The following is a 22,661-nucleotide window of genomic DNA, read 5'->3' on the forward strand; positions in this document are numbered from 1 at the left end:
CACACTAGCATTCAATGGAACAGTTCAAATAATAGCCTCAGAGAAAGAAAGTGTGACTCAAGGATCTTATACCAGCCAAACTGGTATTCAAGTATCAGGATAATGAACAGTATTTTTTTTTTTTTTTACTATATTACAATCCAGAAACTGTAATTTTCTTTGAGCCTATCTCAAAGAGAACAAACTTGAGGCAAGCAGGAATTTATTGGAAAAGCTGGAAAAAAGACACATAGTGAACATTAAATTAATTTTTAGGACTAAAACTAAAACAACTGCAGGAATTATCTTAGAGACCAAAAGATAAATGTCATAAACTAATACAATGTAGGAATGATTCAGTAAAAGTTGAAGAGGGGTGTAAGAGAGTGGAGGGTGGTATACTTACGCTGATTTCCTCATCTTTTAATATCCAGAGATTAAAATATTTTACTTACAGCTAAGTCACATAATAGAAATATAAATATAATTAAAGGTTTACAGGAAAACATCAGAAAATGTACTAAAATGTATTGGTGAAGGAAAAATAAGACTGAGATACCGACCCACACACCATGTTAGCCATGACAAGTGTGATTACAGTTAAACTGCTCTGAAGTCTTTGTATTGTTTGGGAGAAAAACAATATGATGATCTCAGTAGATGCAAAAAAGCACTTGATTAACTTCAATACCTCTTCATAACAAAAGCTCTTAACATACTAGGGTAAAAGAAAACTTCCCTAACCTGATAAATGATACCTATCACATTCTCACTGCTGACATCATTTTCAGTGGGAAAACTCTGGAGGCATTTCTCCAACATCATGAATAAGACAAGGATGCCACTATCTCATGTGGCATACAACATGGTTTTGTAAGTTCCAACCAGAATGGTGAAAGGAAAAGAAATCCAAAGCATAAAGGTCAGAAAGGAAGAAACAAAACTGTCATACGGGCACATTTCAGTTAGTTACATAGAAACCTAGCCAAAAAAATAACAAATTATTGTAAACGATAAGAGTGTTAGAAAGACAGCCAGCTATAGGATGTATCTTATCAGATCAATCTACTTTCTACTATATCCTTTTATAACTTTTGAATTTTATACCTTGGGCACACATTGCCTAGCAAAACTCTTTAACTATTTTAAAGTTATCCCTGATCTTTTAAAACCATATATAGTATCCTATTGGCATAAAATGATGTGTGTATGTTTATATGCATTAAGAGATGCTGAAAAGGCTGGTCATCAAAAATATGGGTAATTTTCTTAGTGCAATGTTGTATAGGTTGGTTTTAGTTTTTCCCCTTTTGTGGCTTGAATTATCATGTACTATATTTATAATGAAAATAAAGCCATTTTTACTATGAGAAAATGAGGAAATAAACTCCTCAAAATAGATATTTCCATAATCTCTACATACCTGGGCCCAGAAATCTCTCATTTTTAAAACTCCCCTGCTGATTTTGATGATCACATTTGGGAACCACAGGGGTAGGATTTATCATCTAATTTGGGATCATCATCTAAATCACTGAAGCAAATGCACATTACCTTTGTCTAAAACCCAAATGTAAGCCAAAACAAAATGATTACCAGCCTGCATTTCAGAATCTCACCATTATGTTGGGCTCATTAATTGACACAGTTGCCCAGTTAACGAGGCATCAGCCAGCCCCTGACCTCCTCCCTGGCAGCCTCAATCATTTCCTCCTGAATCTTCACTAACCACCTGCCGTTCTGGGCACGTGGGGTCAGAGCATGGGCAGAAGGCCCTGGCCTCTGAGGGACCCCATTATACTTGGAAATACTCAAGGAAATGGACAAAAGTACATACTGCAATGGTTGCAGAAACACCCAAATGGCACTGAAAGCAGGAAATGGTACCCAGTATTGAGGCAGTGGTTTTGTCATAGAGCAAGTAGCCTAGCTTCTGCTGTCATCCCATGGAATCAGGGAAAAGTTCAAAGTACAGCAAAGAGCGAAGGAATCCAATAGATGACACAGCCAGGGGCACTCTACACCCGTGCTCTAGGGAGGTGCTCTTCACAAAGAACTCCAGGCTCTTAGTTTGCTAGGGCTGCTGTAACCAAGTACCACAAACTGGGTGGCATAAACAGGAGACACCTATTGTCTCACAGTTTTGGGGGCTAGTAGTCTGAGATCAAGTTGTCGGCAGGGTTGGCGCCTCGTGAAGGTGAGGAAGAATCTGTCCGGTGCCTCTCTCCTAGCTTCTGGTGGTTTTCTGGCAGTCTCTGGCTTGTAAGATGCATCATCTCAATCTCTGCTTCATGTTTACATGGCGTTCTCCGTGTGTACATGTCTGTGCCCAGATTTCCTCTTTTTATAAGTACACCAGTCATATTGGATTAGGGGCCCACCCTACGCCAGTATTACCTCATCTTAACTAATTACATCTGTAGCAGCCCAATTTCCAAGTAAGGTCACATTCTGAGGTCCTGGGGTTAGGACTTCATCATATGGATTTGGGGGTGGGAGGACACAGTTCAACTCATAACACATGCAAGTGGTGCTCTCTGGAATTTGGGCAGCCAGGAGATTCTGGCCCAAGCACACTTCTCGACTGTCTTGATTTCTCAGAGCTCTGCAAGCCTGCGGGCTCTGAAATCCCCATGGGGGTGCAGCAGTGTGGGTTTTGGTGGGGGGTGCTGTGGGGCCTCTGATGGAGGGTAGAGGTCTGGTCGGCTCACCTGTGTGTTATCTGTCACTACAGGTTATATTGAAGCTGCCATCATTCCAGCTGGAGCTCGAAGGATTCGCGTGGTGGAAGATAAACCTGCCCACAGTTTTCTGGGTAAAACAAAAAATGGTTTGACTCATAGTTTATGTTCTGAGCATTGATTTAGACAATCAGGCTGCTAATTTGGTTCAGCAAAATGCTGAAGGGGTGCTCTCAAGCCATTGGTTTTATACTCATATTTTAGGTGTAATGCTATAAGTAATCAACATGGACCAAACAGTGCTGTCGTATTTGGCTCAAGTGCAGCCATCCCCAAGGTAGATGAGGGGCAAGGGGAAGGGGTGAGTAGGAACCACCAGCTTCGGACAGGAAAGCAGGTGACAGAAGAGTGAGTGAAAGAAGTTGTGAGGAGTTGGGATAGCCTAAGTCCCCCAAAGTAACCCCAGGAGAGCTCAGGTAGCCCTGCCCCCTCCTCCCAACTCTCTTACCTGCCTCCCATCCATCTGTGTCCTGGAGGCCATAATGGCCGCTGCTGTTCCTGCTGCCAGCCTAGGACCTTGCTGTCCCTCGGGTTGACATCCATGTCAGTCTTCCTCAGCCCCGTCCGTGGTTTTTCCCACCTCCCCGGCATGGATGCTGGCCCAGTCCCGCCTGGCACTGTTCTCTAAAACTGTCCCAGCTGTTGTTCGACAAATAGAACGATGCTCGTAAATGCTTTCCGAAACGGGGCCTTGTGCTGCTCTCAGCACCTTCTTCAAAGTGATGGCCTTTATGCTAAATTCTCAAAGAGTCCCCCTCCTTTCTGCCCATCTAAGGAAATTTGGTCAAGTTTACCAGCATTTGCTTCAGAGCCCCATCACCCAGTGTCACCCCCAAAGGTAGCCTTTCCAACTGGTACACTGGCCCTCCCAGACCTGGAGATGACATTCCTGCTCCCCAGAAACACTGGGCCTCTGTGGGAGTCTGACATTACCTTTGACCCTTATCTTATTCAAAAATCATGATCCCAGTATCTCAGGTGCTGGGGCAATCCCAAGGTCGGCTTACTGGCCCTTCCATAAAGCACCAGTAGGTGCCCTGAAAATAAGTTCCTCAGCTTCCAGTCCTGCCCTCCGAGACTTCCCAGGGCTGTTCCTCCAGCCCAAGGTATCTGGTGAAAATGGGAACATTATTTTTACTTCTACTCTTCTGTGTGGTATAAGAATGACAGAGGGATGTCAGAATCTCTTAGATCACTCAACACCTAATTCCTGTAGTAAAAATGACTTTTCACTGGAACCCATCTTAGGGCCAACAAATAACAACTAGTGGTTGGTGCCCGGGGAGCCAGCTCTCACGGTGGTCCCTCTCCGCCCCTGAAGCCTGAGGGCCACACATTCCAATAATAACAGTCACGTCGACATTGTGACTCCCAGTCATTGAGCCCTGCTCTGCTTTGCAGACCTGACCCCTAACCCCCCAACGTACTGCAGAGAATTGACGTGCCTATTTCACAGAGGAGGAAAATGAGGCTCTAGGAGTTCAGCAGCTTGTCCAAGCTCCTCACTGCAGCTGGGTCTGCTGCAACTCATGGAGCCTCCCAGAATTGCTCTGAGGTGTCAGTCATGGCCAGAGATCGAGTGGGGATGATTTTTCACTGCAGAACATATGTTAAACCTGCCCATTGCTACTGCTTCGGTGTGTGGATTTCAGAGAAGCAGATGTCCATCCCGAAGAGATTGTTTGAATGTCTCAGGATGAATTCTCAGCTCCCCAGAAGCACTGGACCTCCCTGGGAGGTTGGAGCCAGCCTCTGTCCTCTTATCTGGAAATCGCAGGGTCTGGTGTGTGCACAAGGGAAATCCAAAGGTGGTCCTTGCTTGTTACGTTTCTAAAGTTAGTTCAACAAGCCTTGTTTCCACTCGGGGCTGGGTGCTTTGGAAGTCAACCCTGTGTAACTTTGAATTACTCTCACATTGCGGGAGCAGTTCCTAAAGAATTCACCCCACCTACCTTCAACCCATGCTGCCTGGCTTTCTGCTCAAAACCACCTGGAACAGGAAATGCCTCTGCAGTTTGCATCCATAGCTGAGAGCAGAGCTGGCAGAACTCCGAGTGGAAATAAAAGGAGCTGACTCAACGCCAGGATTAGAAGTAGGTTGAATGTGGGTCAAGCCTTCCAGTGGAATCCAGGAGGGAGAGAGACAGAAAGGAGCCTGGCTTCTTCACAGCGCCATGCAGGGAGTGGGCATGCAGACAGCATCCGACCTCATGTACCTGCCCCCAGGCAGCTCCAGAGAGGAGCTGAGCCATCCCAGCAGGAATGCCCCCTCCCTGCTCCCTGGAAAGGCTCAGGATCTCTCACAGTGCCCGGAACTACAGGGACATTGTATAAATGTCCACAGAGAGATAGAAGGGCCCTGAGGGAAACAGACGGTCACCATATGACCTCACATTCCAGGCCATTGAGGAGGTTTGGTTCTGCTGTGGTAGCAAGGGAGAGCGTGTGCCATCTTCATCCCTGCAGAAGTCTCTCCAGCTGTTGAGAGGCTTCTGAGCAACACACACAAAAGCAAGTACTGCTATATTTGTGACAGGGTTTAAAACACCCAACCTCTGACTGAGGCAGGATCAGCAAGTGAAAATATCCTCCCCAGCAAATCAGAACTACAGACATTATAGATAGAATCAAGTCACTCAGGAATTCCCTTTGTTCTTAACTTTATATTTCCCTATCAAAGCAGAGCATTTGTAATCAACTTTATATTTCCCTATCAAAGCAGAGCATTTGTAATCATCTTAATGGTCCCTGTTGAGTTTCTAGGCCTAAAAATTCTAATTTCAAAAAGAAACTAATCTCAAAATGCTTACAGACAAAGGGGGCTTGCACATACCATTGATGCCAAAGGATCGAGAGGAACAGGAATTTCTGGGGCCCAAAACTTATTTAATTTGGGAGGCCTTCTTTAAGGGAAAGAATACACTACGTATAGGGCCTTGGAAAGGACTGGTGCACGAGAGGGGCCCCGGAGCTTCAGCCTCCCCGGCTCTCACAGACCCTGCTCTGTGAAGCTTGCTCCGGGCTGGAGGCCGTTACAGATGGGCCAGGAGTGACCTGCACACTCTCTCTTTGGGGCTGACACGGCCCCACAAGCTGGTTCTCTCATCAGACTCCGCATTGAACCTATCAATTCACTGTCAGTGATGTTCAGATCTTGATGTTCCAACAGACCTTCTGAGGCTGCAGTCTTACCCTTTTGAAAGGATGTCAGATACTAAACTCCAATTTTAGCAGGAAGTTCTGATTTCTCAGCATGGACCATGGCAACCTGCAAATTTTGAATCCTGCTGACTAAATGACTCACCCCAGAGTCAACAGGCTTGCAGCGATCCCCATGATTCTTGGAACTGCTGGCCTGCTACTTATAATTCTGCCTCTGAGTTTTCATCCCACTGCAAAATGCATGGAGGGGTGTCATCACGATCACACTGTCCTGAGGAAGGGGCACCGGCTTTCAGACGAGGGGTCAAGTGGCAGTTGTAAAGCTGAGACTGTGGTGCCTGGAAGTTTGCAGCCGCCTTGCAGATGGCGGCCGCAGAGCTTGGACAAGCAAAGTGGATGCTTTCTGGAACCATGAGAGCCCCGACCCCGACCACACACATACCCTGAGGCTGTGACAGTATGAGATTTTGCCAATTCAGCAGCCCCAGGCCAGGACCTCCAAAGCAAAGACAGGTGACTTCAGAAGTCCTGGGAGTTCCCAGCAGCGGTATGTGGATGGGAAAGGTCACGGTTCGCATCTCTTCCCATCTCTGCCTTCACAGAGCTCACGTGGATAACTTGAAACCTGTCATGTGGGCACATTTACACCTTGCATAGTGACAAGCACTATAAATCTAGACTGCTTTCCCCAGAGAGCCTGCCACCAGCACTGCACTGTCTGGCATGTTCCTCCCCATCCTGCTACTGGCCTTTTCTGGAAGAGCCGGTGAGCCACTGCCTGCCTCTCTCACTTGCCCTCCCCCCTTCTCTGACCATACTCACTCCTCCACGGCCTCCCTCGTCCACCCTGCAGGCCGCCTCCTGAAGTGTCACCTCCCCCAACCCCTACTGCCAAGCAGGACACTTCCCTGGTGGTGAGAGGGTGGCACGCCACCAGGCCCAGCGGGGTCTTCGTCTGTCCCCTGTGTCACCCATGGCAGGTGCCTCTGCCAGCAGAAGTGGGGCTTCCCCAGGCGGCCCCCACACCTCTGCGTGGCGTTTCTGTGGATGGGTTTATAATCGGCCCCAGGTGTGCCCTCCTGCACTTTTTCCAGTCCTTCCCACTCTTGACCTCACAGGTGTTTGACTTTTGGCACGGAGGCAGGGTGGTTTTCCGTTTATAATCCAATAAAGTCCTTTTAGAGCACCTTAGAAACAAGGCCAAATGAGAAAGAGCCGCCGCATCCTGAACAAAGCGCCGGACAGGAGCAGGGCCCAGGAGAGCCTGGATAGAGTATACCGGGCCTTCTGAATCTCAGGGGGTACGAAGCTACGTTAGTGAGGATCCTAGCATGATTTCTAGGAATCCATACTAGTGATTTTCTTTCTCAACCTGCCCTGCCCCCATCATGGTTAGTAGTTTTTAAAAACCAACCTCCAAATGTGACATGTGAAAGCCAAACCCAGTTCTCAGTTTCTGTGTTATTGGCTTCAGACACTGCTGGATCCAGGGGCTTAAGATGATATCATGGGAAATAGAGTCTCTGTCCTGGCACTGCTGTCCTTTCTCAGTTGGCTTTAATCTAGGGACCTCTTGCCACGTACTGGCAAGACTTATATCAAGTCTCTGGGCAACCTGTGGAAAGAAATCTCCTTCTTCCCAAGGTGAATGAAAGTCTTAGAATTGAATCTTACCTTCCAGGGTTAGGTGATGGACACACTCCTGGAGCTGGGGTGGAGTTTGGGGTCAGCCCCACGTGACTGGGGGAAGAACACATCCCCAAAAGCTCCTCTGGGCGTTGTTACTTGCAGAAGGAGAGAGAAATGGCAGGCAGCAACACACTAGACACTCACAGAAGCCCTAAGACAGAACAAGGCCAGGGCCCAGGCCAGGTCCCAGCCCAGGGCACTGAACGCAGGAGTCGACTGGGGCACACGCGTGGGCTGAGACAGGAGGAGAGGGCCGCCCCAATGTGCCCCTGGTCTCTGTGTGGGAAATGGGTTCTGTGGGGTGACCCCAGCATGATGGGGGTCAGCAGACAGCTTTACAGAAACTCATTCTGCTCATCTCTCTGATTCTCGGTTTCAAGGGTTCTCAACATGCTCGTGTCCCCACCCCAATGACAATGACAGTGAGCCTTCTCTTTCCTTCTCCACCTCCATAGCCCCTCTCTGTCACCTCCTCTTCCCAATCAGACTTCCAATATTCCTTCACCTTCCACTTGCTTCTCCACATGGGGCAGGGTACCTTTCTCCCTGCACCACCCTACACAGAAACTGAGCTTAACAAGGAGGCAAGGAGCAACAGCCCGAGCTGCCCACACGCTCCAGGCCACCCCTCCTCCCTGCTTCTCTTGCAGTCTCAGCTCAGGTCTCCTCCTTCAGAAGGCCTTCCCCACCTGCCCCAACCTCTGCCCACACGAGCATGCACAGGCCCCAGACTGGCCTCTGTCACTGAGCTTCTGGAAGTGTATCGTGTTTATCTGTCTTCTCACCAATCTCCCTTTCAAACATTGAGCTCCCGAGGGCAGGAGCTATGCCTCCATCGCCAGCTACAAGGCCCTCAGAAAAAGGTGAGGGATTGGTGTAGGGACGTGTCGGCTGTTCCCTGTGCTTCCCTGACTTGTTTTTACTGGGGCTTTTCTTTTTTTTATTTAATTAATTTATTTTTGGCTGTGTTGGGTCTTCATTGCTGTGCACGGGCTTTCTCTAGTTGCGGTGAGCAGGGGCTACTCTTCGTTGTGGTGTGCGGGCTTCTTATTGTGGTGGCCTCTCTTGTTGCAGAGCACGGACTCTAGGCTCACAGGCTTCAGTAGTTGTGTCTCACAGGCTCTAAAGCGCAGGCTCAGTAGTTGTGGCGCACGGGCTTAGTTGCTCTGCGGCATGTGGGATCTTCCCAGACCAGGGCTTGAACCCGTGTCCCCTGCATTGGCAGGCGGATTCTTAACCACTGCGCCACCAGGGAAGCCCCTACTGAGGCTTTTCTTAAAGGTTTCTGTTCCCTCATTTGTCTGTCTGCTACTTCCCACCAGCCCGTACTGATTCTGAAAACCAAATTTACATATGCATGTGCAAGAAACAATTTTCCAAACCTTCAGAGAAATTGAAAGAACAATGAACACTCATACAGCCTTAGCCTAGATACCCGTGTAGCTAACATGACCAAACATACTTTTAAGTTATTAGTTCACTGGAAGCTGTGGAAAACCATAAGTTTAGTTATTTTTATGAGGGTATGTAGAACGTGAGAACCCCTCCCACAGCAATTTGAGCTTGGAATTTGTCTCTTTGAGAATATGACATTTGCACATTTCAGTGTCTGTCATAAAACTCTAGACTGATGCTATAACCTAAAGAATGTGGGAGCTTGGTCTGTTTAGGTTCAGATCTCCACATGACAACGTAATAGCTGTATGACTTTAGGCAGGTTACTTAACCTCTCTGTGCCCCCATTTCCACATCTGTGAAAAGAGGGAAATAATCCTTTACCTTAGAGAGTTGTTGGGAAAGTTAAATGGGTAAAAGCATATGGAGGAGCTAAACCAGAGAATGTGCCCCTTAAATGGGGACTTGCAGGCAGTGGCTGAGGAAGAGAAAAAGGTGCAGAAATTGTGAGTATGCCAACAGTCTCGCTTCCTTCCAGTAGCCAGGAAATCTCGATAGTAGGTAGAATTTCTTGAAGGGAAGCATTCGGTTCTAAGTGGTAGAGCTTTCTCTTTTCGAAGACTTCCCTGGAGCCCTGTAATCCCGAGCCACTCACTGGGCAGCCACCCTGAGTATGAACCCCCTCCTGGAAGCCATCCTGCTGGAAAGCAGCCCTTCCCAGGTCCCTCGGTTTCTCTTGGCGGTTCCTGTAAGCACAGAGTCCTGAACATGCACCTCCCCCTTAGGGGCCAGGAGAGCCTGCTGGGACAATTGTGTCCTGCAGACAAGGAAGCGGAGGCCAGCATCCCCCAGCTGCTTGTGGCCTGACCAGGACTGGACTCACCGGGTCCTAACCCAGCCAGGGGCTCATGGACTCAGGGTTAACCGAAACCACTTTTGGGTTTCAAGTCTCATTATCCAAAATCAGTATTAAATGTGGGCATTTTATTAATACTTCTGGCCTCATAAGCAGTGTAGGGAATGGGATAGCACCTGATTTCGCTGATTGTGGGTTGAGCAGGGTCCCAAGGTGATTGAGAGCATCTGGTTCTCAGGGGACTCTAGCTGCACTGGCAGAGAGCATGGCATTGGACTTGGGGTGCACGGAAAGTTTTATTTTTTGAGTGACATCAAGACTTACTGTCACCCATTTTCATTTGCCACCTCCTCCAAAATGCCAGAGTAGGTTCTAGTTATTTCTTTCTTTCCTAAATAACAAAACAGCACAAAAAAACAGAATTTCACTGCAGAATGCTCCCTCATGAGAACCACATGACTCTAAAACCTAAGTGAGGAAACAACAAAGAAAGTCACTGGTGAGCACTCAGATAATAATAAATACATAGCTTGTGTGGAAAACCAAATCTTTGCTATGGCCAATCAGCAAGATGTCGATTCCTTGTCAGTTCCAACACACTTTGTATAGAGTGTGAGAGAGCAAAGTGTGAACCCAGCAAAGGCCACAAAGCTGAGGGTGGGAGGGCCCCCACCACCCACAAGACATCGGCTCACTGTTACTGCCACGCCTGTAGGCAGCTCAGGCTTCCAGACTCTCGTGTTTGGTAGAATGACACTTGTTTCTTGAAGGAGCATCTGCTTTACTAATCTAGGGCTATCAAATCCTTGAGGGGCATTGGAGTTAGGCTGCCCTCTAAAAAGCCCCAGGTAAGTAAGAGTAAAATGAAGGATGAATTTTGCTAAAGCTACAAATCCTGTATTGTAGCCTTGGACACATTAAAATAGAATCGATTCATCCGGTGGAAAACCCCCTATTCTGTTAATCTCGTGAAATGTGATTGGGCTGTGGCTGTCTCCATTCTCTGGTGCTCCTCCCTGCACCCCCCACCGAGTGAGCTGATTCTGAGACAGCGGCCCATGCTCAGAGGTGCAGGAGTCACGACAACTCTCTTTCGGAGGGTCCTGGGGTCAGGAGCTGTTCTCTCCCTGTGAGCCAGGCTTCTGTTCTCAAAGAAAGCTCCCTTTCTCTCACTGCAGTCCTCCCTCTTCTCCCCTGTGGAGGTAGAGAGTGAGACCTCCAACCCACCGCTCAGGACACCCTGACTCCTTTCAAAGACGGACTGACTCCCCTGATTCCATGGTGTTCCATTTTCTTTCTAGCTCTCAAAGACTCCAGCAAGAGATCCATCAACAGTGACTGGAAGATAGAGCTCCCCGGAGAGTTCCAGATTGCAGGCACAACTGTCCGCTATGTTAGAAGGGGCCTGTGGGAGAAAATTTCCGCCAAGGGACCAACCAAAATGCCTCTGCATTTGATGGTAATTTGCCGTGCTTTTGCATTTGTCTTGAGACCGCCGGCTCCAAGAGGTCTACCAGTTGACTTCTTCCCTGAGACCCTGTGGGCAGGAGGTACACCTGGTTCCTGGTGGTTTACCTGGCCACCTGCTGCTCAAGTCTCTCTCTTGGTCTTTTCTTATCTAATCCCTTTGCCACGTGCTTCAAAATTCTGTCCTCTCAAAATTTTGCCCTAGCTCTTTACTGGCAGAACTCCCATCTTTTCCAAAAGGAACCACCTCCAGGAAGGAAATGCTTAGCCATGTGGCCGCCAGGGAGACTTGGCATTATTAAGCAGATAGGCCCACTCACAGTCTATGTTTTAATATCAGATGGCTTAGATTTGCCCCACAATTTGCATATCCACATCGGAAACTACCTTTTGGAAATGAACTGTTGACTCTCTTTCCAAACCAAAACCACTCAGGTTTTCCAGACTCTGCTTGCAACAAGGATTCAGGAATCGGGGGAGAGCCAGATTCTACTGGCCTATTTACTCCCCAGGTGGTCTCGAGAAATCGTGCAATCAGGCCAGATCAGGGCACTCTGCTCTTGTGTGTTGTCTCAGGGAGGACCCCATGCAAACCACTGAAACATCCCGTTATGCTGCCTTTTAAGAATATGAAAGATCTCCAGGGACAGGAATGCCACCGTTGCCTTCTCAGGGTTCAGGACTTCTCGTGACTAACTTTTCATAGCTTGTAATTATTGATTCCATGTCTCCTTCCAAAGAATGGGAGTTGTGACAGCTTGTGTGTCTGCAATCAAAGCACATTTTGTCCCCCATGCCTGCCAAAGTCTCTACTTGGAAGTTCTTATCTCCCCATTAATTTGTGATCACGGGCAACCTGCAGCTGTTCAAGATTAGGTGACACCCAAGAGATTCCCAGGCCACTTCCCAGGGACTCTCCTGAGGAGACCAGCTCTGCGTGTGAGCAGAGATGTCGCCCACAATGGCCCTAACCCTGTTACAATTTCTGATAAGAGTAAGGGGAGCCAGTTTCCACAGATGACATAAACTGTCCAGAAATCTATCAGTGCAACACTCCACACACTAAATCTACTGCAGGTATATACTTGCAAGTTGATTTCTGGGACCTAAGAACCGGTACCTAAGTCATTTCTCTGTGATTAGATTGTTTCCTAATCTAAGTCATTGGAACAAATCCTCCTGTCCTGAGTTAAAAGCAGTCATTCAGAGGGACTAAAAGAGGAAGTAAAAGACAAGATAAAACCCAAGATAGCAGCATCACCTTTAGCATGTGAATTTGCTTTTCTAGCAAACACCAAGATGGGCCTATTTCCTTTCTTTCCCAAAAGCTTTCATAAACCGTGAGTGAATTGTCAGCCCATTAAAGCAAATGCACAGCCTGGATTCATTCAGACCATAATAAACAAAACTCTGGGAAAGCAATAACTACCACAGCTGAAGTTCCTGCCCTCTTGAACATTAATCACTTTTCTCTCTTGAAATATAATTGTTACTACCAGTTTTTAAACCTAGAAACGAGAGGAGCCCATATGCCTCTGAAGGGAAATCCGTTGTCCCCTAACTGAGGTGTGCACATTGCTTGCAGGGTCAGGAGTACCCGTAGAGCCACGGGGACCTGCATTTGAAAGCAATTATGCACACGCATACAAATTATACGTGGCTACAAAATTGCATGAAATTGGTTTCATATGGATTCTCAATTCACCAGTCTTATTCCCATACTGAGATAATAAAGATCTCTTTTAAAGCCGTTTTTTTTTTTTTTTTTTTTTTTTAAACTGGAGGCATTTTTCCAAATGCATTACTGCAAGTCTCTTTCTTGGAGAAGTGGATGTTTATTCAGTTCGGGCTGCTCTTAGCACCCCACCCCACCCCGCCTGCAACTACAGCCCTTGGAGGGCTGGGAGATGCTTGGGAGGGAGGACGGCTTCTGTCGTCCGGCACACTGTCCACCTGGCCTCTCCAGGTCAGGTGGAGCACCCTCTGCCTCCAGCTCCTGCGGGCCGGCTCTCCCAGACCCCGGGCTGGAAGTGAAGTTGCTAGCTGCTTAGACCCAGGACTGCCCCCTTTTTCCAAGCGTAGCCTGAGGACATACCACCCACACCCAGGCCACTTGAAGCTCCCACAAGAGTGCTTCTTTTGCACCATTACATACACGTAGAGAAATAAAGCCAGTAGAGCACCTCTCTCTCTACAGGGCTAGAAACATGCATTTACCAAACAAAGAGCAGGCCCTTCCAGTTCCCACTTACCAGGATTTCAGAACCAGGGGTCCCCAAGCTGCACGATGATGGCTCCCCTCCCCTCACTCCCAGCTTTAAGCCCTGTGCCAGGCTGTGCCACCCCGTGGGCATCGTCATCATCCTAGCTCCCATGGCAGCAGGAGGGCTCCTACATCCTTGACAGGCATCCCCAAGGTTCCCCTGCAGGGAGCTGTGTCTACCCTTGAGCCTGCCTTACACATAGCAGTGACTGGTGCTCGGGGTGTGAAGAGTGGTGTTCATTTTCAAAGAAGTAGAATAACCCTACTTGTTCAGATGCCTGTTTAGGAAAAGCAGTATATTTGTGTCTTTCTCCCTGTAAGGGCAGCTTCGTGGGTGACTGTGGGAACGGGTACTTTGCTCTGCCTGAAGCAGCTCTCCATGTAAAGTGCAGTTAGAGCCCACAGATTTGCTAATCCCCAAATCCCTCGTCTAAACCAGTCCTCTCTCCAGTGGAAAAGAGTAGAACTCCCTGCCGATGGTTTACATAGGCTTCTGCCCTGAATTTGAGTATCTAGGGAACCCAAGACTGAAATAAAGGTGTGCCCCTGGAATGAACCTGTTTTGAAACCCTGAAAAGAACAGGTTACCCCTGGTAGGGAGACAGCCACAGCACGGCTTGGCTTGCAAGTTCAGCAATCCTGGGAGCTTTCGCTTTATTTCAAAATGGCCTTTTATTTTGCTGCTGATCCAGGTGTTGTTATTTCATGACCAAAATTATGGAATTCATTACGAATACACCATTCCCGTAAACTACACTGCTGAAAATCAAAGTGAACCAGAAAAACCGCAGGACTCCTTGTTCATCTGGACCCACAGCAGCTGGGAAGGTTGCAGTGTGCAGTGTGGAGGAGGTGAGCAGTAGGGTCACGGGCTCATGGGCTGTGGGTTTTTGTCGAACGGAGAAGTGGATTCAGGGCACTCCGTGGTGGGTGCACAGAGCCTGGGAAAGGCTGGCCACATAACCTGTATTTCCATGGAATGTAACCACGTCCCACTGCAAATCTCTCTGCAGAACACTTGGGCAGAGTCTTCCAAACTCCTCCATGCTGGAGTTGTGCCCAGCTTTGCCTATGGCATGGGGCCCTTGGATGCTGATCCGAGTGGAGGTTTGGCTGATGTATGGTTGTGTCGCAAGTGTGACAGGTGACCCTGGGAATGAACAGAACAGACTTCCATCTGTTGCTGTTTGGTAGAGGGGCACTGGAAGATGTTTCTGACCCTCAAATACCCTTTCCTTTTTGCCCCAGTGACCAATGGAAATACAGGGAAACCAATGGAACCAACAGTAATACAATGGAAAGAAAACGTCCTCCAACTCCAGTGAAACGTTCAGAGCCTGAGTCCTGGCTTCATGATTTGCCTCCATATATTAGCAGATGATTTACTCTCTCTATACTGATCAGCCTTCGTGCCCACTGCAGGGAGGGGACTCAAATACTGCAAAAATCAATATGAACAAAAGGCATCGTAGTCATTACTGTGTTGTTCAGGAGGAGCGGTTGGAAGCATTCTGAACTCTTACCCAGCAGCCCCCTTAGTACAGCGTACTCTGTCACCCTGATGGGACACACAGAAGGGTGATGGGGGATGGATGCAGGATGGGTGAATTTTGATGGACACAGAGTTAGAACAGAAGGTTGACCTGGACTCTGGAATGCCAACCCAGAGGGTGGGCTGGCAGGTGGGACCTGGGCATGGCCTCACCGACACTCAGTCCTGCGGAGCTGATGGCACCGAACTTTTCCACTGGGGCAGCTTGCTAAAAACTAAGCGTGGCCCAAGTGGAAGAGTTAGCAGGCTCCGTTGGCTGGGAGGCAAGGGGGTACTGTTCTGCTGCTGTCACTACTGGCATCCTTTTATGGCTCCCTGACTTCCAGCTCCCTGACCTGCAGTCCAAACAGAAATCTGGCTTGAGGCGGCTCCGTGCTTTCTATGCTTACACAAGTTGAGGGCTCCATAATTTCGAGTCATTTCTCCATGACAACTTCCCCAGGAGACAGATTGATTGAGGAGTGTGGGATCCATATAGTCATGCTTGACTTCCTGTTAATCTTTTATTATGACACTTCCCAAATAATAACAATAGGAATATAGCTAACATGAAGTGTTAACCCCTGCCAGGTTCTGTTCTAAGCATTTTATATGTATCAATTCATTTTAACCATCCCTAAAGCACCCTAAGGCATAGGGAAGTTAAGCGAGTCAGTCCAGTGGAGGAAACCAAGGCACAGAAACGTGAGGACTAAGTAGCAATCCTATGCTCACTGTGCTAGTGAGTAAGCCAAGTCTGAACCCAGACAGCCTGGCTTCAAAGGCCGCCCTTCTAGCTCCCAATCATTCGCCCCCACTCCTAACAAAGTCATGGCCAACTAGTGTGCACGGTGCTTTGGGAACACCCGGAACAATGACTACATCCAGCTGGGGTGACCTGTTAGTGAAGCTTCCCAAGAGCACGTGAGGCTTAGGCACGAGCGGCAGTTGATGGAGAGACAAATTCTCAGGTTGGGTCTGTGTCCTTCAGACTAGCCTTCCTGTTTCTCACTTCTCTCCAGCAAGTAGGAGTTCTGTAATAAGTAGCCATCATGTCTGGTGAGGGCTGATATACAGTTGTTTAATCAAGACCAGATCATAGACTTTAAACATCAAATGAACAGATACAGAGATTGGCAGTCTTTGTTGGAAATTAAAGACCCAAATCACAACTTTGACCTCAATGAACCCCAAGCTTTCCAAGGACATGGCTGATCTGAGGTGTTGCTTCTTTCTGATCCTGTTCTAGAATGTTTCTCCTGCCCCATGCTGCCCCTGCCATGTCTTACACACCCTCATTCCAAAGATTATGGTTCTCCCTCTCTGACAAACAACAAGGCATTACAATAGTCACTTTAAATGACAAACTGATCAAAAGATGCACCTGAACACTCCTCCATAAGGTGAATGAATGGCCTTACCAGGTGTGTGTACCATGACTTCTCAGTTCTTTGTGGTTTGGTTTCCAGGGGAACGCAGAACCATCGTGTCCTGCACACGGATTGTTAACAAGACCACGACTCTGGTGAACGACAGTGACTGCCCTCAAGCCAGCCGTCCGGAGCCCCAGATCCGAAGGTGCAACTTGCACCCATGCCAGTCACGGTAAGGAGCTGTGTTCTCAAGCTTGGAGCCTCCAGGGTAAAACAGCAACGCCCATGAATGGGGGACGGTGATGCACAGTTAATACCACAGTCTTGGTCTGTGTTCCATTGTTGTTGCTGAGTGATTTCTGCTTGCTCAAAATACTGAATATCTGGCTACTAAACCAGAACTTTGATAGAAGTGTACAGTCCTCACTGGAAGGCATCTCATAGGGGGCCATTAATGTCATCTTGTGAAAAAAGAAATAGCCATCCCGCACACTTTCAACTGGTACATGTCAACTCCTGCAAATTACCGTGTCTTGGAGAAAAAGGAAATCAGTGTCATAGTATGAGCACCCGTGAGTAGGTGTACATAGGTTAGTGTTTTTGATTGGTCTATTTCAGTGGCTGAAATTAATGTCAGTAAGTTATTTATTGTTTGGGATCCATCAGAACTTCTGTTTCCAACCCTAGCTTTCATGGCCATGTACTTGTGTGCTCTGAAGTGAATTCTCTTGGGTTGTCAGCTGAGAAGAATTGTGTGAAATGTGTTCATCAGTTAAGCCTCCTTATTTCCACTTTAATGGGTCTTTGCATCTGACTCTGTTATATTATGTAACTTTGCATCTGACTCTGTTATATTATGTAATATCACCACTGGCCTCCCGTTCTGCCCTAGGTTGAGGTGCATGGTTTTTGTTTTGTGGTTCTGTGCATCAGGTTAGGCATGTTTAGCTTTTGTAAAGAGGCTGGACTTTTAACCTGGCGGTTTTTTGGGTTTCTTAAGCTTGATCCATACCACTTGCCTGGTGAAAAGGTTTCACAAAGCATTTAGTTTTCGGGCTGACCCTCTTTTCTTTGTCAAACTGGTAAAATGTGTATGAATGAAAGCGGGAAGACAGGAAGGAAAGTGAGGCGAGACTTGTTTCATTGGTTTTATGTGGTCCTTTTAAAATTAAGAATGAAATCCTACCCTAATGCTGATGGCCATGAGGAACAGCTCACTTCTGCAAGTCCTGAGCATGCTGGGTGTGAACAGCCATCCAGCAAACCTATCAGTTGATTGATCAATCTGTCCATCAATCAATCAATCACACACATGTGGGGTCAAAGAAGGAAGGACTTGCAAGCGTGAAGACTTAAATATCAGAAAAACCACAGTCGCTTTTCCTGAAAGCAGAGAGAGCTGGCTCTTGTGATATGATTAGAAAGGAGAATAAGTGACTCTAGAAGAGGAGAGGTCAGCATGGGTTCAAGGGCATGATTGAGCAAGAAAGATCCTAGGGACCCATTCAAGAATCATATTTTACAGTCATTTATGTTTTCATATTGTTTTAGTGTCAGAATATTTTTAAATTATGCACAGAAATGAAATATATGAAACATGAAATCAGAGTTGCTCTGATTGAATTGAGATGCATATATAATGGGGAAGAGTAGCCCAGTGTACTCGGCGTTCCCTTCATCTCACAGTAGGCCCACAGGACGTCTGTGAAACACCAAGGAATAAAGTTTAAAAACTGTCAGTCAATGATTCTGCTTCCCATAATGATGGAGTAGCTCGTATTGGACCAAACCTCAGTATTCTCCTAGAATGATACTCTAGAGCTGTGCTGATCAATATGGTAACCACTAGCTAGTCCAAATCAAGATGTGTTATAAATGTAAAATACATACCAGACTTCAAAGATTTAGTATGGAAAGATATTGTAAAATATCTTAATAATTTTTAATATTGATTACATGTTGAAATAATTACATTTTGAATACATTGGGTCAAATACAATATATTATTAAAATTTATTAATATGTTAAAGTCACCTGTTTCTTTTACTTTTTAAATATGGATAGTAGAAAATTAAAATTACATATGTGGTTCATGTTTTATTAATATTGAACAGCACTGCTATAGATTAACATAACATGTACAGTGTTCAGGATACAATTCAAAATTACTAGACATACAAAGAAACAGAAAAATGTGACCCATACTCATGAGAGAAGGCAATTAATGGAAACTGACTCCAAAATGACATGTATGTTGGTATTAGCAGACAAGAATTTCAAAGCAGCTATTGTAATTATGCTCAAAGACATAAGGAAAAATATGATCATAATCAATGAACACATATGAAATCTTAGCAGCAAAAAGGAGACACTGAAAAAGAACCAAATTTTAGGACTAGAAAATACAGTATCTGAAATTTTTAAAAAATCACTTGATGGGTCTAACAGCAGATTGGAGATGATGAAAAAAAGATCAGTAAACCTGAAGACAAAAGAATAGAAATTATCCAATCTGGAAAATGGAAAGAAAAGATGATTAATAATTTACCTGTGGGAAAATATCAGCCATTTTAAATAAGTATAATTGGAATCACAGAAGGAGAGGAGAGGAAGAATGGACCAGGAAATCATCAATGAATTAAAAACAACCAAAAATTACCCAGAGTTAATAAAAGACGGAAGAGAGGTCACATCTTGAGTACTTCAGCTAGAGCCAGATGAATTCAAAGCTCCATAACAAAGCCCTCTAATCATTACACCAAGTGGGTTGGTGATTTTGCCACCCATAGATTTTCTAGGAGAAGACTTTGTTGCACTGCAAAACTAACCAGAAAATCATGTAGAAAAACACCTACAAAAGAGTCACATGAACAAGCAAGAGTTAACAAAGGTGCAGACTCTACATTATTGGTGCCATGGAGCTGCTCTAAGCTTGGACAAAGAACATCGAGCTTGTGTGTGTGGCTCCAGAGTGCTCACAGAGCCCAGGCATGCAGTCTCGCCATGTTTGAACACAAGTTCAAGCCAAACACACTTTAGATTAAAACTAACTTCAGAAGCATATTCTTAGTGTCTCCTTATAACAAGGGTCAGCAAACTTTTACTGTAAAGGGCTAGATAGTAAATATTTTTGCTTTGTAGGCCATATTCAATCTCTGCTGTCTATTTTTCATTTTGTTTTATAATCCTTTTAAACATGTAAAAACCATTCTTAGCTCCTGGGCTGTACAATCTGCAGGCCAGACTTGGCGCATGAGTGATAGTTTGCTGGCACTGCCTTAAGTTATTATCTACCCTGGTTTTGCCCACTGAGATGTTGGGATCACAGCCTCAGCATGAGCCCAAGCTCTGAAGGTACCACCTCAGGGAATGCATTCTCTTATTATACAAAGGAGGGCATATTGTTATACTGAGTTACTTTTTATTGACCAATTATTCAGTACTGTTTTTAAAACTATCCAGCATGGCCCTCAGCACACAGTACAGAGTCAGTAATTTCGTTTATTCAACACGTGTTTATTGAGCATCTTCTCATTCACTAGACCTTGTTCTCGGTACCAGGGTATTTAGAGGTGAGAAAGACAGGCAAGGTCTTTACTCTCAGGTAACTTGATAAATACTAGGTTTCTCCCTCCCACCACTCTCCTTTCTGTCCCACGCCCTCTCATCCCCTTCCCAACTCTGTAAAATCATGTGGATCAGACTTAAAGAATGAACGGAATTTCCAAAAGCAGAGGAGAAAATAAAATTGATAAAAGAGAAGACAGCACCTGGAATTTGCCTCAGAGCCTAGAAAAGAAATGCCTGGATGCCTACTCTAGTCTGGTTTTATTTGTTGGTTTGTTTATTTGTTTATTTTGAACCATCTGACTTTGTACTGTTTCTTAAAGTGAAGTGAAGTGTCATGACTCATCAAAGAGTATTTATTGTTTGGCTAAAGAAACGTGCAATCTGATAGATTTTAAAGCTCTTGCAAATGCCAGTTTTATTTATTTATATACACACACATACATGCACAATATACATATATGTATATATATATGTACAGATATTTTATATATATATACACACACAAACATATTTGGACAGTAAAACTTGAGTTATTGCATAGCATGATCTAGTTGTCATGAGTCTTTCTTAAAACTATAGAGTAATATGGATTTAGGCTAGTAAGTGAAGAAGAGTAAAGAGATTGATCTTAGAAAATGAGTGCTAGACAATCAGAGAGAGATGTAATCCGTAAGTGGAAACTGAACTTGGGTCAGGGGGTGGGGTTTGGAGAAGTGTGGGGTCCGGAGAAAAAATGGGTGCTTCAGGGGGTTGGGGGTGGGCATGATTGGAAGACAGAGCCTGTCAGCTGGAAGAAGAGCCCAGAACCCAATGGTGTAAACTTTATTTAAAAAGCAAAAATGCAGCACGCTGTTGAACCTGGCAAGGTGAAAGAGCCTTTCTATATGATTTTTACTCTTTGACCTTTAAAAAAACAGAGATGGTTGTCTTTTTCCCTTGTTTTTCTTTATTTCCCCTGATTCTCCCTGTAATTTTCTTCAACCCTCTTTTTCCACTGAGTTCCCGACAGTTTCCTTTACCTTCCCACCTCACACCATTAACACCTCTTTATTCTAATCCTGCCCCTCACTCTGTGGATACTTCTCTCAAACCCTGCCATAACCATGTGGAGTCTGGAATCTGACACACAGGGCAGATGGCCTCTCTCCAGCATCTTGTACAGCAACACAAACAGATTGGCAAACCTGGACCTGACATTGGCAGGAGAGGAAGAAATCACAGATCAGATCAGCTGTCATGACTATGGCCAGCAGCCTTCACCTAGCTGACTACAGTCTGCAGGGAAGTGGCCCTGCCATCATCTGGCATCTAGCGAGTAGCCTTGTGTGCTAGCTCCTTAAGACCCAGTTCCAGTTTGTCCTGGAGCAAGGAGGGGGGCTATGACAGGGAGATGGACTCATTCTGGAACACATAGCTCATGCATGCTTCACCAGATTTAATATTTTGCAGTCTTGTAGAGCTTATTGGCTACTTGAAAAGGCCTTTCTGAGCTATTAGATATTTCCCTATCATATTTATGATTTGAACTTCTTCCTAGGCAGTATATACTGTACTGTACATTGATTTAGGGTGATTCAAAAAAGAATATTCAATATCTTACTGGCAATTGAATTGAATTGAATAGTTGTCTGCAAGGAAGGGTATTTGGATTTTAAATTTGTCCTCTTTGCTCAATTATTTTAACCAGTTTGCCTTATTTTAGGTTAAAACCAAATGGAATCCCTCATGTTTTTATGAAAGCATGGTCTGTGTGTGTATGTGCTCCTGACTTAAGGTTGAAGCCTGTAACATGTGGCTCTTAAGGGACTCAAAATCTGAAAAGATACCATTGTTTAATCCATTTCTAGCTGGTATGAAACTTAAAGCTTTTCTTTCCTGCTTTCCTCTAAAATAAAATAGGTAAATCTAATTGTCACTCCTCTGTTCACCATGCCTTGAATGTAGGAGTCTGGAGGAAGCCACCCATGGCACTGCCTGCCCCATGTTTCAGAACAGGAGCCTGCAACTCAGGACTGCTCACCAGTAGGGAGGGCAAGGCCTAGGGTTGTATGTCCCCACAGGTCAGCAGTAAGAGCCTAGGAATCTCTAGAGTGGGGCTCCCATCTCTCAGGCTCGGCCCACTTTCCAGATACTTGAACATGTGGCCAGAGGTTTGGGATGAGGGGTGCCCCACAGTCCATGTGAAGTACAGAAAAAGTGCCTGAGGGGAAAAATGAATAGCATTAGTGATCTATTATATGCCTAATAGGTAGTATGTGAATGGTGAGGAAAAATTTAGTTGAAAGAATTCCAGAACTTCTTTTCGATACTACCCAAATTCTAGAACCTCACTGTACTTAAATTAAATAATAAAGTTTTGAAGCCTTTACTTATTTGTCTAAAGTAGGAAACATCCCAAATGGAGAAAGAAAGCATTTCAGAGTCTTGTCTTGAATTTAAAACTTCTGTTTTCTTCTTTTCCTCCATACCTAAACCCTTTGATCATTTGAACATCCCTCCCTTTGATCGTTACAGAGGACAAAAGAATTCCCAGACACCAGTTTCACAGGTAACCAAATTCTCCCATTCAGTAATGCTTTGCTTGTGGACCATGGGGCCCATTAAGAGGTCCTTCTCTTTTCCGAGTTATTAAGCA

General features: G+C 45.7%; 1 protein-coding gene across 2 annotated transcripts in view; it reads left to right on the forward strand.

Moving 5' to 3' along the window:
• ADAMTS17 (ADAM metallopeptidase with thrombospondin type 1 motif 17) overlaps positions 1-22,661 on the forward strand; it is a gene marked incomplete at both ends in the record, with an annotated part of 347,780 nt that overhangs the window by 266,480 nt on the left and 58,639 nt on the right. Inside the window, 4 exons of one of the 2 annotated variants that reach the window (XM_079701384.1) lie at positions 2,714-2,794; positions 11,124-11,281; positions 14,245-14,404; positions 16,553-16,688. In XM_079701384.1, the coding sequence (XP_079557510.1) occupies positions 2,714-2,794; positions 11,124-11,281; positions 14,245-14,404; positions 16,553-16,688 (535 nt within the window). The remainder of the gene's footprint in view (positions 1-2,713; positions 2,795-11,123; positions 11,282-14,244; positions 14,405-16,552; positions 16,689-22,661) is intronic. The other variant, XM_079701385.1, reaches the window with a different exon arrangement.

This window comes from Hyperoodon ampullatus (genome assembly GCF_949752795.1).
Source record: "Hyperoodon ampullatus genome assembly, chromosome: 3".
Lineage (NCBI taxonomy): Eukaryota > Metazoa > Chordata > Mammalia > Artiodactyla > Ziphiidae > Hyperoodon > Hyperoodon ampullatus.